Source organism: Narcine bancroftii, chromosome 4 (genome assembly GCF_036971445.1).
Source record: "Narcine bancroftii isolate sNarBan1 chromosome 4, sNarBan1.hap1, whole genome shotgun sequence".
In the NCBI taxonomy this organism is placed as follows: domain Eukaryota; kingdom Metazoa; phylum Chordata; class Chondrichthyes; order Torpediniformes; family Narcinidae; genus Narcine; species Narcine bancroftii.
Window position 1 is genome coordinate 32,541,608 of NC_091472.1, and position 16,703 is coordinate 32,558,310.

At 40.4% G+C, this 16,703-nt stretch overlaps 1 protein-coding gene across 10 annotated transcripts in view; it reads right to left on the minus strand.

Moving 5' to 3' along the window:
* LOC138760434 (CAP-Gly domain-containing linker protein 4) overlaps positions 1 to 16,703 on the minus strand; it is a 396,307-nt gene that overhangs the window by 176,233 nt on the left and 203,371 nt on the right. For all 10 annotated transcript variants that reach the window (XR_011355597.1, XM_069931024.1, XM_069931023.1 and 7 more), the window contains one exon: positions 2,034 to 2,169. Coding sequence is in view for 9 of the 10 variants with exons in the window: in XM_069931024.1 (XP_069787125.1) it covers positions 2,034 to 2,169 (136 nt within the window). In the remaining variant the exon portion in view is untranslated. The remainder of the gene's footprint in view (positions 1 to 2,033; positions 2,170 to 16,703) is intronic.

Below are 16,703 nucleotides of genomic sequence, written 5' to 3' on the forward strand. Positions count from 1 at the left end.
GGGAATATTTTCTTTGCAAAGGCTTTAAAAGGGAAAATAAAAGAAAATAAGGACTTCCAGCAGAAGTTCTTGATGTCTTGCACCTTTTCTTCCATTCAACAGGGTCATGGTTAATTTTTCTGCACATTCCCCATCTCCCTCCAATACCTAAATATCAATTTTGGTTTTAAACAAAATCAGTGACTGGACATCCACCATCATCTTAGGTAGAAAATTCCAAAGTCTGACTACCCCTTAAATGAAGGAAATTTCTTTTCATTTTCAATCAAATTTATTTTCATTTCAGTCACTCCTTATTTTGAGACCATGACCCCTTGTTCAGATTCTCACTAAGGGAAACATTCTCCCTGTTACTGGACACTCTAATTTTTACATTTCAGTGAAGTAACCTATTTTTGTCAAAGCATACGCTTACTCATTCTCCCTTTATACGACTGCCCTGCCAACGTAGAAATCAGACTGGTGAATCTTTGCTGCACCTCTTCTTTTAATAATACATCTTAAAAATTGTCTGCAATGCTTTGGATGTGGTATCACAGAGGCCGGATGTAATTTTATTTTCACATCTTTACTCAAATCCTTTACCAATAAAGACCAAAGTACCATTTTTGCCTAACTCCCCACTGCATCTGTTGCCAGCTTTCAATAATTTATTCAGAAGTATATCAAGGACCCTTTGAAGGTCCACACTTCCCAATCCCTCATTCTTTTTCCTCCTAAATTATAAGCTCTCATTTTTCCACATTGTACTTCATCACTCCATCAACTATGTGATTGCTCAGTCAACCAGTTTATCTATATCCATTTGAAGCCTTTCAGTACAGAAAATGCAGCAAGGTTAAAAATTAGCAGCTGAATCACCGCACTTTCAGGAAACTCTTTAGCCAAAATCCTCAAATCACAAGGAGGTGCCAGAATTGTACATTTTGGCAGTGGAAATAGACAGGCAGAGTACTATTTGGGTGGGGGGAAAATTCAATCCTCGGAGGTGCAAAGAGACCTGGGCGTCCTTGTGCAGAGTAATCTGAAAGGTAATACCCAAGTGGGATTGGTAGTGAAGAAGGCTAATGCTGAGCTGGCATTCATTTCAAGAGGAATAGTATATAAAAGTAGAGAGGTGTTAATGAGACTCTATGGGGCACTGGTGAGACCCCATCTAGAGTACTGTGTACAGTTTTTGGCCCCTATCTTAAAAAAGATGGGATGTTGCTGGGAGAGGGTGCAGAGAAGATTTACTAGAATGATTTCTGGAATGCAGGGCCTGGTGTATGGGGAGTGTTTGACAGCTCTTGGGTTGTATTTGATGGAGTATAGGAGAATGGGGGGGGGGGGGTCCCCCCATAGAGACATTTCAAATATTGAAAGATTTTGATAGAGTGAATGTGGATAAGATGTTTCCCTTGATGGGTGAATCGAGGAAAAGGGGTCATAGTCTTAAAATTAAAAGTTATCCAATTAAAACAGAGAGGAGGAAGAACTTCTTTAGTCAGAGTGTCATGGATCAGGGGAACTCACTCCCGCACAAAGCAGTGGAGGCCAGATCACTGGGAGTATTTAAACAGGAAATGGATAAGCACCTCATTAGTAAGGGTAACAAGGGATATGAGGAAAAGGCTAGAAATTGGAACTAGGTGTGAGCATAATTCAGCTTTATGTAGATTCACGGAACAGGCTCGATGGGTCTAATGGCCTGCTTCTGCTCCTTTAACTTGTGAACTTGTGAATTGTTTCTGTGTGGCAAACCTGTTTATAAGTTGTCAATTTACCAAACAAAATATGGTTATAATCACCAAATATTTACTGTCTTCATTTCTAAATGCTAGATTTTTTTACTTTAAAATCTAGACTTTTAAAAATATTCACACAGTTAATGTTAGATTAACTAAGCAATCACATAGCTAATCCCTCTCTCCTGAACTCATTGTTATATCTGATCTCCCAGTCAGGAAATTAACAATAATTATTATAAGAAAGCTCATCAGAAAAGAGCAACGTAATATCACTCCAAGAACATAGATAAGGGATGACCATACCATATTTCACAGGGCAGCTGAAGTACTGAATGCCACAGATACTTCCATCATTCTTCCCCTCTGGTTCATCCAGCTCGATCCCTGCCCATTGGCCACTGGCAAATTCTGTGGTGCCACAAAATCTTAACGTTCCAACCTGAGAGAAAAAAATATGAAGTAGGAAATTCAAGACACTTATCATTAGGCCCTAATTTTTTTCAATATTGTACTTTAGATATTATATACCAAAATTGACAATGTTGTATTTTATTACCCATTTTCAAGCCTTGAAGCTTACTTGACAGGAGCAGAGAACAATTTTGGGGAAAATTAACAAGGCTACAATGTTGTAGGAATGTAAAGGTCTGTGTCAATTTAAACCGGCCTCATGTAAATAATCAATTGCATATTCTTGCCCATCATTTAGAAAAAAATTACAACCTAGCCAGGGGCCCACGACCAAAAGGATAGGAACCTGCATCACAAAACCATAGCTGGAGATCCGTGGGTATGGTCACACACAAACAGAAATGGCTCTGAATGCAATCATGGATTCATAACAATGAGATAAATAAATGCAGCTTGACCTGCTAAATACTTCTAGCATTTTATGTTTTTATTCCTGACATATTTTACCTAGGAGACCACACCACCACCCATTATTCCCCTTCAATTACCCTGTTTTCATAAACCCTAACTTAGATCTCCGTTTGAAACTACGCCTGATAACATAATTGAACATGATTTATATACACGAGGGGACCCAGTTGCCTTCCTGCAAGTATTTTACTTGTCTTCTCAAATTATACAGTGTCAAAAGGAAAAAAAAATCAGAGATGTTAATTTTCCTCCTTATTGTTCTTCTGCCTGGTGAAAGCAGTCAAACCCTACACTATTATCTTAGTGAACAAGTGCAACCATGGAGTTTGCTTCTAGGCAATAATGGAAAGAAATGTTATTAATTCATTCCAATTAAAATGTCTTTGGAAATTATTACTTTGAAATACAGTGTTCAATTAATCTGTGGGATATTATATTAAAGACAATATACACTTGGAATTAACAGGTGTTATTAGGCCTATAGTTCACAAACTTCTTTTTATAAGTTCCTTCATCTCACATTGGTAAAGAATGATTGCTATAATTAGTCAAAAACTCCATCACCATTGCAGGAGAGAAAATGTAAAGGTAGCCAATTAGAGGGTTTGAAATATGTCTATTTCAATGGTAGGAGTATTAGGAATAAAGGGGATCAGTAAGAGGATAACTCCAATGTTGTGGCCATTACTGCAACTTGGCTGGAGGAAGGGCAAGATTGCTGCAGGTACTTGGGTTTAGGTATTTTAAAAAGAATACAATGGGATGTAGAAAAAGGAGGGAGTAGCGATAGTATCACGGCTATAGAAAGGGAGGGCGCTGCAGAGGGAATGACCACTGCAGAGGGAATGACCAATGAATCGGTGTGGGTGGAAGTCATAAATAGGAAGGGAGCTATCACTGTGCTGGGAGTGATCTATAGGCCACCAAAGAGGACTCCAAAGAGGAGCTTTTGGAATAGTGAATGATATACAAGGAGGTATGGGTGATTTCAACCTCCCTAATGTTGATTGGTACCTCCTGACTGCAAGAGGGGTAGATGGGGCTGAATTTGTCAGGTGTGTCCAAGAAGGATTCCTGACCCAGTATGGATCTGGTTCTGGGGAATGAACCTGGTCAGGTAGCAGACCTCTTGATGGGGGAGCATTAATAGGGGGATTCAATTTAGGTGTAGAGAGGTCATGCTACAACTCTACAAATCTTTGGTAAGACAATAATTAGAGTATTGTGTTCAGTTCTGGTGACCTCATTATAGGAAAGATGTGGAAACTATGGAGAGCATGTAGAGGAGATTTACCAGGATGTTGCCTGGATTGAGAAACAAGTCTTATGATGCAAGGTTTGCAGAGCTGGGGCTTTTCACTTTGGAGCATAGAAGGATGAGAGACATAATAGAGGACAACAAGATTATGAGAGGCATATATAAGGTGGGTAGCCAGCATCTGTTCCTAGGGCAGGATCAGCAAATACCAGAGGCCATATGTACAAAGTTAAGGGAAGACATCAGGGATTTTTTTTTTGCACAGAGAGTTGTGGGTGCCTGGAATGCCTTGCTGGGGATGGTGGTAGAAGCCGTAACAATGGCGTCATTTAAGAGACTCTTTGACAGACACACGGATGAAAAAGTAATAGAGGGTTATGGGGTGGGGAAGGTTTAGTGCTTTTTTTATATATGGTTCTGTTATTGAAATTGTCAGCAAATGAGATAGATCAGAAACCTACTTGTGTCTATTCATTCAATTCATATAAAAAAATGTCAAAGTTGGTCATGTAAGATGATTTCTATCAATAAAAATAGTTATAAACAGAAAATGTTGCAAGTCAGACTGCATCTCTATAGGAAGCAATACATGTTAATATTTCCAGTCAATATCCTCTTGTTTGAACTTGACTGTAATCTGCAGAATATTTCCAAGGTTTTTTTTTTGTTTTAATAGCATACCCAGCATTTGCACTATTCTTTCTTTTGGATGGTTTGAGCATTACTGCTATACTACACATTCATATTATTTCTGTAAAATAACATACCAACATGTAAAGCTGCATTGCACTGAAAGATTGGAAAAACATCCACAAGTCATTACATATGTAGCATGCATAATGTTCAATTTACATCAAAATGAAACTTTTTATTCTGGGATGTTCAATCCAAAATGATACAATATGCCAGGAACAAATAGAAATGGACTATAAATGTCAGCTTCGTCAGCAATATCTACATTCCTTGATCAAATAATTAAAAATGAGCCATGCAAAATAAAAACATATGTAATAGGAGCAAGAGGGGCCCATCTGGCCCTTCAAGCAGTCCTGCCATTCAATTAGATCATGGCTGATCTGGCCATTGACTCAGCTCCATCCACCTGCCTTTTCCCTACGAAGTAAAAAATTTGTGTAACTCCTTTAAATATCATTTATGATGCAGTGATTTTGCTTCCTTGGGAAGTGAATTCCAGATTCACTTCTCTCTGTGAAAAATTGTTCCTCCTCATCTCCATTCTAACCTTGTCTACAGAATCTTGAGGCTATATCCCCTCAATCTAGTTTCACTTACCAGTGAAGACAACTTTCCTGTCTCTATCTTATCTATTCATTTCATAATTTTATATGATTCTATAAAATCCCCTCTCATTCTTCTGAATTCCAGGAAGTACAGTCCAGACGACTTAATCTCTCATCATAGGCTAACTCTGTATCTCTGGAATCAACCTGGTGAATGCATCCAATTTCCAATAGTATTTTAATAATTTTCAATTATACCATTTCTTCAAATATTTTTGAACAGCAATTTGTCAAATTTCAAACAACTTATTGAGATAAAGCTTATACTGAGTGTCCTTTCTAACAAAAATAGAGATGTGAAAAATAATAGTAAAATTGTTGTTTAGAATTTTGATTGAATTATTTATTGTCATATATACTGGGATAGTAAAATGTTTCGTTTTGTGTGCTATGCAGGCAGCTTGCAACTTCAGTAATGCAGGCACATCAAAGGCCAGTGTTAATAGGATGGTCTGCAAAATATACTTGAAAGATCCAAGCCTGATCAATCAAAATTCTTTCACTGAAAAGGAAAAACTATTTCAGGAAGGAAATGTATATAAATTTATTTCTAGTATGTACATTTTATTGATGAGTGAGAGCCCAAAGCCAGGTTTGCACAAGTCTAGGGTGAGAAGGGAGTCAGATCTAAACACAATTGACAAACAACTCTGGTTAGATCTGTCACAGGGAGGTTTGATGGCTACTATCAATGCCAGGTATAGGTTGGTCCATTATAATTTTCCCCATCAACTGTACCTCACCCCACAGAAATTACACCAATAAATACCTGTATTATCAGAGATATGTTTTAGGTGTGGTATAGAGGTTGGTTCCTTTTTACATTCTACCTGGCTTTGCACGAAGGTGAGGCCCTTCTGGTCTTGTCTTTGTCTTTGGCTTGGCTTCGCGGACGAAGATTTATGGAGGGGGTAAATGTCCACGTCAGCTGCAGGCTCGTTTATGGCTGACAAGTCCGATGCGGGACAGGCAGACACGGTTGCAGCGGTTGCAGGGGAAAATTGGTTGGTTGGGGTTGGGTGTTGGGTTTTTCCTCCTTTGTCTTTTGTCAGTGAGGTGGGCTCTGCGGTCTTCTTCAAAGGAGGTTGCTACCCTAACTAAGATCATGGGAGTCACCCTCCCAGTTGGTATGACTTCTGTGATACCCTAACTAAGATTATCAGAGTCACCCTCCCAGTTGGTATGACCTCTGTGATACCCTAACTGAGATCATCGGAGTCACCCTCCCAGTAGACCCAGAGCTTTGTCTTGTGGGCAATTTTTCCACACTTGGTAGATTACTAACTAATTCTCAATTTAAATTCACAGAAATTGCCTTATGTGTGGCCAATGCATAATGGTAACATGGAAGTCTGACCCCTATCCACTCATGGATAAGTGGTCTTCGGAGATTAATAGTTGCATCCCACTTGAAAAGGTTACATACAATCTCAGGACAGGATATAACACCTTGCTAAAAATCTGGCAGCCTTATTTACCTCACTGGCGCTATAGAGTTATGATTGCTACTGCCTAGCCAGTAGACTTGTAGTATTATCATGTCTCCACGTGTTTTATTGTATGCACTGACAATGGGATGATTTTTTTTCTTTTTCTTTGTTCTTTCTCTGTTTCATAAGACATTTTGAGGAGTGGAGGATTTCTTGAAGTTTACATTTGATATGATTGTTGATAGTTAAAAATATTAAAATGATAAATAACATATTCCAAAAAAATCATAGTTCTTCAGCAGTCAACTCAGAATAAATGCTTTACCAAAAAACATACATGACTGTGAAAACAAAATCAACAATATTGTGATTACCTCCTCTATTGTTGTTCCATGCAATAGGATTTATATTAAGATCACTGCTATCAAGGAAGCCTTCTGAAGTTCAAATGTTGAAAAAGCTGCACTTTTGAAAAAGGTACAGCAGGCAGATTTAAATGAGGTGCAAGAGCCTTAGAATATAGGTTCGGCATAATGCTTCCAGATAATTGCTCTGGACCCAAAACTAACCAGAGATTCAGAGAGCAAGATGTAGACTATATCTTTCTTTGTTTAATTTGATATAAGAATAAACAGGACAATGTTTTAAACCAATCAGAGCTTTTTTGATAACTATAAGGTGGAAATAGAAGGCAAGAAAAATGTGATGAGAAAGGCTCTGGTCAATTGATAAGTGCAGTTTTGTGAGTTGAGCATAAACTTGGAGGAAGTGAATGAATCATCAACGATGAATTTGAGAGAGGATGAGAACAGCATAATTGTGGAAACATAATTGTGATAGTACAGATTCTATCACCAATGTGTCTATGTACATATGTACAGAGGGTAGTGTAGGATGACTGTGATTGGCTGAGAGTGTAGCCACACCTACTGGCAAGTCTTAAAGGATTGCTCCTAGCCAGACCAGGTAATTCTGGACTGGTCGACCTACTTGTGATATGCTCCAGTCTTTTAGTTAATAAAAGCTTTGGTTTGGATCAACAAGTCTTTGGTTCTTCCGACACGCATTACAATTTTATTAACTAAAAATAAATTTTGAAGGGATGGAGTGTATGCTATGGCTGGAACACCTCGACATCAACCCTCAGTCAGCTACAGCCTCGAATGACTTTAAGCACTGGGTGAGGTGCTTCGAAACATACTTACAGCTCTCTGATCCTGCCATGATAGAGGACAGCCGTCGACTACTAATATTGATGACTATGGTGTCCCCAAGAGTCTACCAGAGTGTCCAGGACGCGACCACTTACGCCGCAGCCGTGAAGGTGCTGAAAGGGCTCTACGAGCGACCAGTGAACAGGGTCTATGCTCGGTACAAACTTGCTACAAGGAGGAAACAGCCCATTGAGCCCTGTAAAGCTTATATTCAGGCACTAAGGGCAATGGGCAGGGACTGTGCCTGCACAGACAGGACTGCTGCAGAGACCACAGACGATCTGATTCGGGATGCCTATGTGGCCGGGGTTCGATCGAATAAGGTGAGGCAGCGCCTGCTAGAGCACGGGGGAGAAAACCTAGAGGACGTGATCCGGATCACAGAGACGATTGAGGCTGCGGTCTTAAGTATGGACATGTACTCTCGGGGCTGGACCGCACACTCTGATGTAAGTAGGATGCCCTCCCTCTAGTGATAGTACAGATTCTATCACCAATGTGTATATGTACATATGTACAGAGGGTAGTGTAGGATGACTGTGATTGGCTGAGAGTGTAGCCACACCTACTGACAGGTCTTAAAGGTATGCTCCAATCTTTTAGTTAATAAAAGCCTTGGTTTGGATCAACAAGTCTTTGGTTCTTTCGATACGCTCTACAATAATAAACTAAACACATTTAAAGAGAAAGAGTTTGGGTTGCAGAGTTGAAGAAAGTGGGGAAGGATGGTGAAGAAAGAGTTGACCACATTGTTTTGTAACTCAACACAAAAGTACTATGTTGCAATAGGTGGTTCATCTTAAAAAATATGAAGGTTTTACCTCCTTTCTAAAATGTAGCAGAACAGACAACAACAAAAAAAATCCAGTTGCATTAATGTTTCATGTGCTAAATTGGTCTCGAGTTTCATCCAAGATTAAATGAGCTCATTTTGATGCACAACAGGCCTGATAATTCTAGATTTATTCTTTATTGTGCTGGTTTTTCTCATTAAAATTGACTTTGGCATTCTGTGCTCAAATAAGGACTGATCATGGGTGTGGGAAGGCCAGGGGGTGATTATGTACACTCCCCATTTTTAGTTCCTGTTGGAAATGGGAGTGTGGATATTAGATAAAAATGAGACCACACTTTCATTTCCCTTGTCAGCTATCAAAATTTCCCATGTAGAACAGGCAGCAAGTCGCTGGAGACTGACAGGTACTATCAAAATTTTTGTCCTACAAAGAGTCATAAATAAATTGATAAGGAATAAATATAATTCAAGCTTTAAGTATATGATCAATCTACATTATTTTCAATTCAATAATCACAATAAAGAACCATCTCTCTGGTACAATAGCTCTAAGTTGGGGATTAAGCAGTCTTGTTCTCTGCAGCTACGTGAGAGACTGTATGAAATGGAGATGCGCTAAGTTAACACTTTACAGATTTCTTTGGCACTGCCATCCTTTTTGCAGCTCTTGAGGATTTGAGAATATTAGAATGGACTTTTCTCCAAAGGGAACACAAACCAGATTTCCTAAATTAATCATAGGCTTACAGTTTGATCCTACAGATAAAATATTCTGTACCCAAACCAAATGACACCCGTTGCTTTGACATTGGTTCAGTGAACTGCATTTCAAACAGAAAATTAAAAGCATTATAGTCAATTTGCATATGCTAAATGTCATCAGAATTTTGACAGTGGTTTATATAATTAAGTGACTTTTTTTTTAAAAAGAATTGAATATTTAATACGTTCTATTTTGAACAGGCCACGAACTAATTTAACTGATTTGTTGCCGTATTAGTATTTTGTTGTTTCAAGTTTTGATAAATATTTTATCATGTTCAGATGCGCTGAGCAATAAACATCAGTTTAATTGCATATAAAAGCTTTATTCCTTGTGTGTTGTGACTTAAGTGACTTTATACCTCTTACTTCATAGATGTTCTAAATGGCTTTGGCTTGGGCACAGCAGCAAAAAAGAATGCAAACCCAGTCTATATTAGCTATTCTCATCACTAATGAACCTGCAAAACAAAACCAAGTTTTATTGTTCCACAAATTTCACTCAAACTTAGTGACTCCAGTTAATTGGATGTGCTTGGTGCGCTTTAGCAGAGAGTGCTGCCAGATGTCAGAAACAAGAAAATGACCTGAAAGCTTTTACTCATCAAGCCTTATCAATATAAGTTATACAACCTGGTCACTGATCAGATGAGATGAGATGATGAGACTTTATCATATACTGTACATAAGTACTATGTACAAATGCAGCAATATTTTTCCTTGCTGCAGTTTTGTAAGATGGACCAATTAAATTACCACAACATGACAACTCGCAAAAGGGGTAATAAATATAAAAGGATACATAAGTAAATACAGTGCAGTTAGTGAAAGAAAAAAGTAATGTTTCAGATGCCCCCTTTCCACTGGAATCTTGTTCCAAGAATTGATGGCTAATTTACTGGCTAAGGGACCAGTGGAAAAGCAAATCAATCGACACGCCGGCATCAAATGAAGGAAAATCAAGCCAGGGATTGACGGCCTTGACCCTTATATCCTTGTTGTGCCAATTAACTCAGTGAAAAAAGAAAGGACAAGTTGCATCCCAGGTCTATTGTTGAAGGTAGACTCTCCTATCCCTGGGGATAACTTGTGGTCAGTGGGAAAGCAGGTTGTGTCCCAGTTAAAAGTGGCCCAGTAGGAACAGCAAAAATGACTTCTTTAACCAGAACACTACAAGGCCAATTAACTGGGATGCCAGTGAAAAAAGGGCTAACAGTGCAGACAGATCTTTTGATAGACTTGGAGTAATTTATGGTTAAGGAAGTAAGGGGAGGTTCAAGAACCTAATAGCTATTGGAAAAAACTGTCCTTAATCTAGAAGTGCCAGACTTCAGATTTCTGTATCTTCTGCTTTCCTATCACTACTGTACAATTAACACTAGTAATCACAGCTGTTATTTAAAGCACAATTACATCTATTAATGGGACATTTATTATATTCTATTCCAAATTAAATATTTCTTCCAGTTTGATTTATTCATGCTTGGTAGAACAAAATGAAAGCCATCCTCAGATTGTCAGACAACTTTCTGGAGTCACAGACAAAAATGAAGTTATCTTACCCTCTGGCAGTAGCAAAGGAATGCTGAAAAGCTTTTCCAGACAAAATGGATGAAAATCTCAGACCTTAGCATGGTCCCTCCAAAATCTCTCTCCTCTCAGATTAACCCTAAACCCTTTAGTTCTAGAATAATCTCTCCTGGGAGAAAAACTGTGATCATTCACTTTATCCATGCCCCTCATGATTTTATAAACGTCAATAACGTCATTCTTCATCTTCCTGGGCTTTGGGAATAAAGATTCAGCTATTTAATCTCTCTCTATAATTCATCAGCCACAAACGAGCCTGCAGCTGTCGTGGACTTTACCTCTCCATAAATCTTCGTCCACGAAGCCAAGCCAAAGATAATTCAAGACCTCTAGTCCCAGCAACATCCTGGTAAATCTCCTCTGCATCCCTCTAACTTACTAATATCCTTTGTATAAGGTCATGACCAGATTTGCAAATAGTCAGGATACAAAATAGTGATGCAGGCAAACAAAGATGGTCAGTCTTAGGAAGCAAACTAAGCGGGCATTGTTACGATGAAATTTATGATGTCTAATAAGATCCCAAATTCAATGCATGACTGAAAATAGTATATTAATTTATACAGTTTGCAGTATTAAGATTACACCAGAAAGATGGTGGCAAATCAAAGTGTATCATAATGAAAATTATGATTATCGTCAAGCAAAAATTGCAGAACAAGGTGTGAGATTGGATGTGTATTAACCCCATCTAGAACTGACCAATTTATCAATATCTGGAATGGATGTTCCCAGAGATGTGATGCTCTACTTGCAGTTCAGGTGATAAAGTGAATTTACAACTGCACTAAAACCCTTGTTATCTGGAATTCAAGCAACTGGCAGCTTCAAGACATGGCAAAAAATAAAATGGCAGAAAATAAATAGTTTAAGAAATACAGAAGTTTAAAATAGCCATTAGTTCTCCAATCCACGCAACACAATCTCAAGCAACCGTAAAATTCACTTATCCAGTATCTACCGATCCCTATAGGTTCTGGATTGTATTGTGAAGGGTCATGGATGCCACATGATAGCACTGCCCACTACCTGATCGAAAGACACACCACCTGCCAATCAAGGTTTGGCCCTGCCCCACCCATTAGTGCCTACCTTGCCATTGGCCAATTTAAATTCCTTTGTATTTGGTCTTGGGTCTTCTGGTCAGTGGGGAGAATAACCAGTCCGCAACGGTGGGCCAGGACTGAACCGATAAAACTCGCGGTTGACCCCCAAGTCAAATGGTGCATGGTGTCCATGCACTTTAATCAGTTCCATTCCTTTTGTGAGAGGATGGGGGGCAGTCCTGGTCCAGGCTCACTGATGCTGGGAACAGTGAAGTCTTGCGTGATGACATCACGCAGCGTCGGGCCTGAAGTGCACTTTGTGTGCGTGGTGACGTCACAGAAGCAGTCAGGCTGGAGCTGTCAGCATCGAGTAGCTGGGGCTGCTGCCTGCAGCCTGCTTGGGGTGTCGGCCTGCCAACGGTAAGTGCTGGGGGTCGCTGCTTGCAGTCGGCGGTGGGGCGGTCAGTCAGGCAGTCATTGGCAGTAGCGGCGGTTAATACCAGGTTGGTAGAGGCAGCGGGTACTAGGCCAGCAGCGTCGGTGGCAGTGGTAGCGGCGGCAGTGGCGGCAGGTACCTGGTAGGCAGCATCGGTGGCGTCGATAGTGGCGGCAGGTCCCTGGTTGGCAGCGGCGGCAACTCTAGCGGCAGCAGTAGTTCTCAGGTTGGCAGCAGCAGTCGCTGAAGTTGGGGCCAGGGCCTGGGCGGTCATTGCTCTGTGTGGGAGGTCCAAGCAGGCCAACATCATCATGGCAAGGATGGAGGGTACCTTCTGCGCTCGGTGTTTGCCCCATGACGTCAGGCGCTGCCGCACAATGGAGCCCTCACTCTCATTGGATGAGAGCTCTGGAGAAGAGATGGGAGGGTGATGGTTGGGCCTCACATGAGGCACTGTGTTTGACGGTGGCCATTTTGGAGCAACAGACTATAGCAAAGTGGCCATTTTTAAGGCACTTCTGGCACCTGGCTCTCCTCGCCAGACACTGGGACCTCCTGTGCTTGTCCCTCCCGCAAAGGTAGCATTTCAGGGTCACATCAGGCAGTTTGGCGGTGGCCGACAAGCTGTCGGTGGGCCGTGGGTTAGTAGAGTTGAGTGAGGGCATCCTACTCATTTCATAACATGGGGTCCAGCCCAGAGAGTAAGTATCCATGCTTATGACCTCAGCCTCCATTGTCTCTGTTATCTGGGTCACATCCTCTAAGTTTTCTCCCCCATGCTCTAGCAGGCGCTGTCTCATCTCATTTGATTGGACCCCGACCACATAAGTATCCCGAATGAGATCATCGGTGGTCTCAGCAGCAGTTCTGTCTGTGCAGAGACAGGCTCTGCCCAGTGCCCTTAGTGCTTGGAGATAAGCTCTACAGGACTCACCAGCAGTTGCCTCCTGGTCGCTAGTTTGTACCAGGCATAGACCCTGTTTATCAGTCACTCATAGAGTCCTTGCAGCACCTTCATGGCAGTGGCATAAGTGGCTGCATCCTGGATGCTCTCATGGACTCTCAGGGACACCATAGACATCAATACTAGTAGTTAATGGCCGTCCTCCACCACGGCAGGATCAGGAAGTTGTAGGTAAGCTTCGAAACACCTCACCCAGTGCTTAAAGTCATTCAGAGCTGTAGCCGACTGCAGATCGATGTTAAGGTGTTCCGGTCGCAGCATATGCTCTATCCCTTGAAAACTTTCTAGTTAATAAAATTGTAGTGCACGTCGAAAGAATCAAAGGCTTGTTGATCCAAACCAAGGCTTTTATTAACTAGAAGACTGGAACGTATCATATGTAGGTCGACCAGTCCAGAATAATCTGGGTCTGGCTAGGAGCAACCCTTTAAGACCTGCCAGTAGGCGTGGCTACACTCTCTGCCAAACACAACCATCCGAAACAACAATATACACATATACACATTGGTGATAGAATCCTATATATCACAAATATGTAAATACCTTGACTGTCGGTCCAAAAAAAACCCCTAAGGGAGATGATAAGAGGAATTAGGGGATATGGGGAAAAGGCAGGTAGGTGGAGTTAGGTCATAAATTAGATCAGCCATAATCATATCGAATGGCGGAGCAGGTTCGATGGGCCATTTTTGGCCTATTCCTGTTCCTACTTCCTATGTTCCTATTAAACAAAATTAAAGGAAAATTATCTTGAGAATAATTGGCTGTAAATACTATAGAAGTGAGAATTACACTCTTGTTAGAAAAAAAGGGGGAAAATGTTTTTTTATACAAAAAAGGAGGAAAAAAAAGAAAATATTTGTTATGAGTTCCGGAGTGACAAGAAGGGTGGTTAGGGGAGAAGATAGGTGCAATGCACATGTTCCAAGGGAGATGACGCAAAAGTTCTTGGGTTGGTGCCGGGGGGGGGGGAAAGGAAGAACTGAAGGTGGGGGAAAGATACATGGGTGATAGACTATTTGTTTGTTTGCTTGTTTGACCTCATTTTAGTTTTCCAGGATTTATTTTGAGGGTGGTCGGCAGAACCAACAGAATGAACACCATAGACTGGGAGAGGGACAAATGTTTTGAGGGGAAGAAAAAGGGAGAAAATCTGAGAAAGAATACCAGGGCAATGAAAGAAACAGTTACATTCTTGAGCTTCAATGTCAATGGCTTAAATGGGTAGGTGAAGAGGAAGTGAATCTTGGCAAACATTAAAAAAATGTAGGTGGATGTGGCCTTTCTACAAGAGACCCATCTCACAAAAATTAAAGGAAAAAAGCATCCTCCTTTAATTCCAAGGCCAGGGGAGTAGTTAATAGGGAAAAATGTACCAATGAGGATGAAAGACACAGTCATTGACCCAGCGGGAAGATTTGTAATGATACACTCTCAAATATATTTAGAACCCTGGACACTAATGAATATATATGCCCCCAATTTTTTTTCAAAAATGTCTTTCTACATTTGGAAGAAGGGCAGGTAAATGTCTTAATTTTGGAGGATTTTAATTTCTGTCTGGATCCAACATTGGATAAATTGGTGGAAAAAGTGACAAGAGCCAGGGCAGCAAAAACAACTCTAGCCCTCATGAATTAAATCTGATGGACATTTGGAGACATTGGCATCCAAGGGAGCAGGATTACTCCTTTTACTCAAAACAACATGATACTTACACCAGAATTGATTTGTTTCTAGCCTCAGCCCAGCTAGAGAGCATAATTGTAGAAAAATCCTTTGTCATTCCAGACAAACAGGCTACGGCATACAGGTGGCACCTTAACCCATTGCTATTGAAAAAGCCAGAATTCTGTAGCTTCATTAGAGCACAATAGAAATATTTTACAAGGCAAACTGTACCTCCACTGCCAACAAATTGCTGTTAAGGGATACATTAAAAGCTTAACTGAGAAGACAAATAATTGGATACACTAAAGGCATTAAGAAAGAGTATATGAGGGTGGTCAATGAATTGGAACAGGAAATAACTCAATTTGAAAAGGACTATCAAAAGCAGGCTTGGAGGAAGAATACAGAATGCTAATAAATAAAAAGCTCAAATACAACACTATACATAGATATAAAATGGAAAGAGCAATATTCAAAATCCAAACAAAACTATAAGCTAAGAGAAAGAGCCCATAAGGTATTATCTTGGCAGTTGAGGCGGGAATAAACCGCAAGAATAATTATTGCAATCCAAAGAGAGGTAGACAGAATCTTCTATAAACATAAAGAAATAAATGAAGCATTCAAGCAGTGCTATATGCAATTATATAAATCTGAATCTACAGGTGATTTTGATAAAATGGAGGAATTTCTGTCTAATTTGGAACTATCAATTTTGGGGCCTGAGGAGCAGAAAGGATTAGATATTTCCTTCTCCAAGTAAAAAATAGTAAAACCACTGAGCTCACAACAGACTGATAAGTCTCTGGGAGAGGATGGGTTCCCTCCAGAATTCTACATAGAATTTAAGGACCTGTTGATACGATTGTTCATGGACGTGGTGGGACAGGCAACTGAGACCCATACTCTTCCAGAAATGTTTTCAATGGCAATAATCACAGTAATGCATAAAAAGCATAGGGATCCATTAAAACTGTCCTCCTATAGGCCAATCTCACTTATAAACACATATTATAAAATAATAGCCAAAGCTCTGGCAGATAGATTGGCTTGGTATATGCCAAAGCTAATAAATCCAGATCAGGTGGGGTTTGTGCAGGAAAGGCAATCAGCAGACAATATAAATAGGTTACTTAGTATAATACATCTGGTACAGTCAAGGGCAGACTCAAGTATAGCCATGGCATTAGATGCAGAAAAAGCCTTTGTTTTTTGACTGGATCTTCTTGATTAAATTGTTGGAAAGATTTGGGCTGGGCCAATCATGTATAAATTGGGTCATAAACTTAAGGCCAAGGTTGTTACTATCAGGTAAATGTCTTCACCTTTCCCACTGACTAGGTCTAGCAGGCAGGGCTTCCCACTGTTCCCGGCTCTATTCATATTAGCCATTGAACCGTTAGCAGAAGCCATTCACCGGGATCCAGGCATTAAGGGATATAGATTGGGCCAGGATTACCTCCCCCTGCTTAGGAAGATCCAGGAGGATCTACACAGATGGGCAAACCAGACCATAATGTTGGTGGGCAGGGTCAACTGCATGAAAATGAATGTGATGCCAAGGCTACAATACCCCTCTTTCAATTTTTGCTTATGCCATTGCTCCTGACCTTCTTTAAGAGA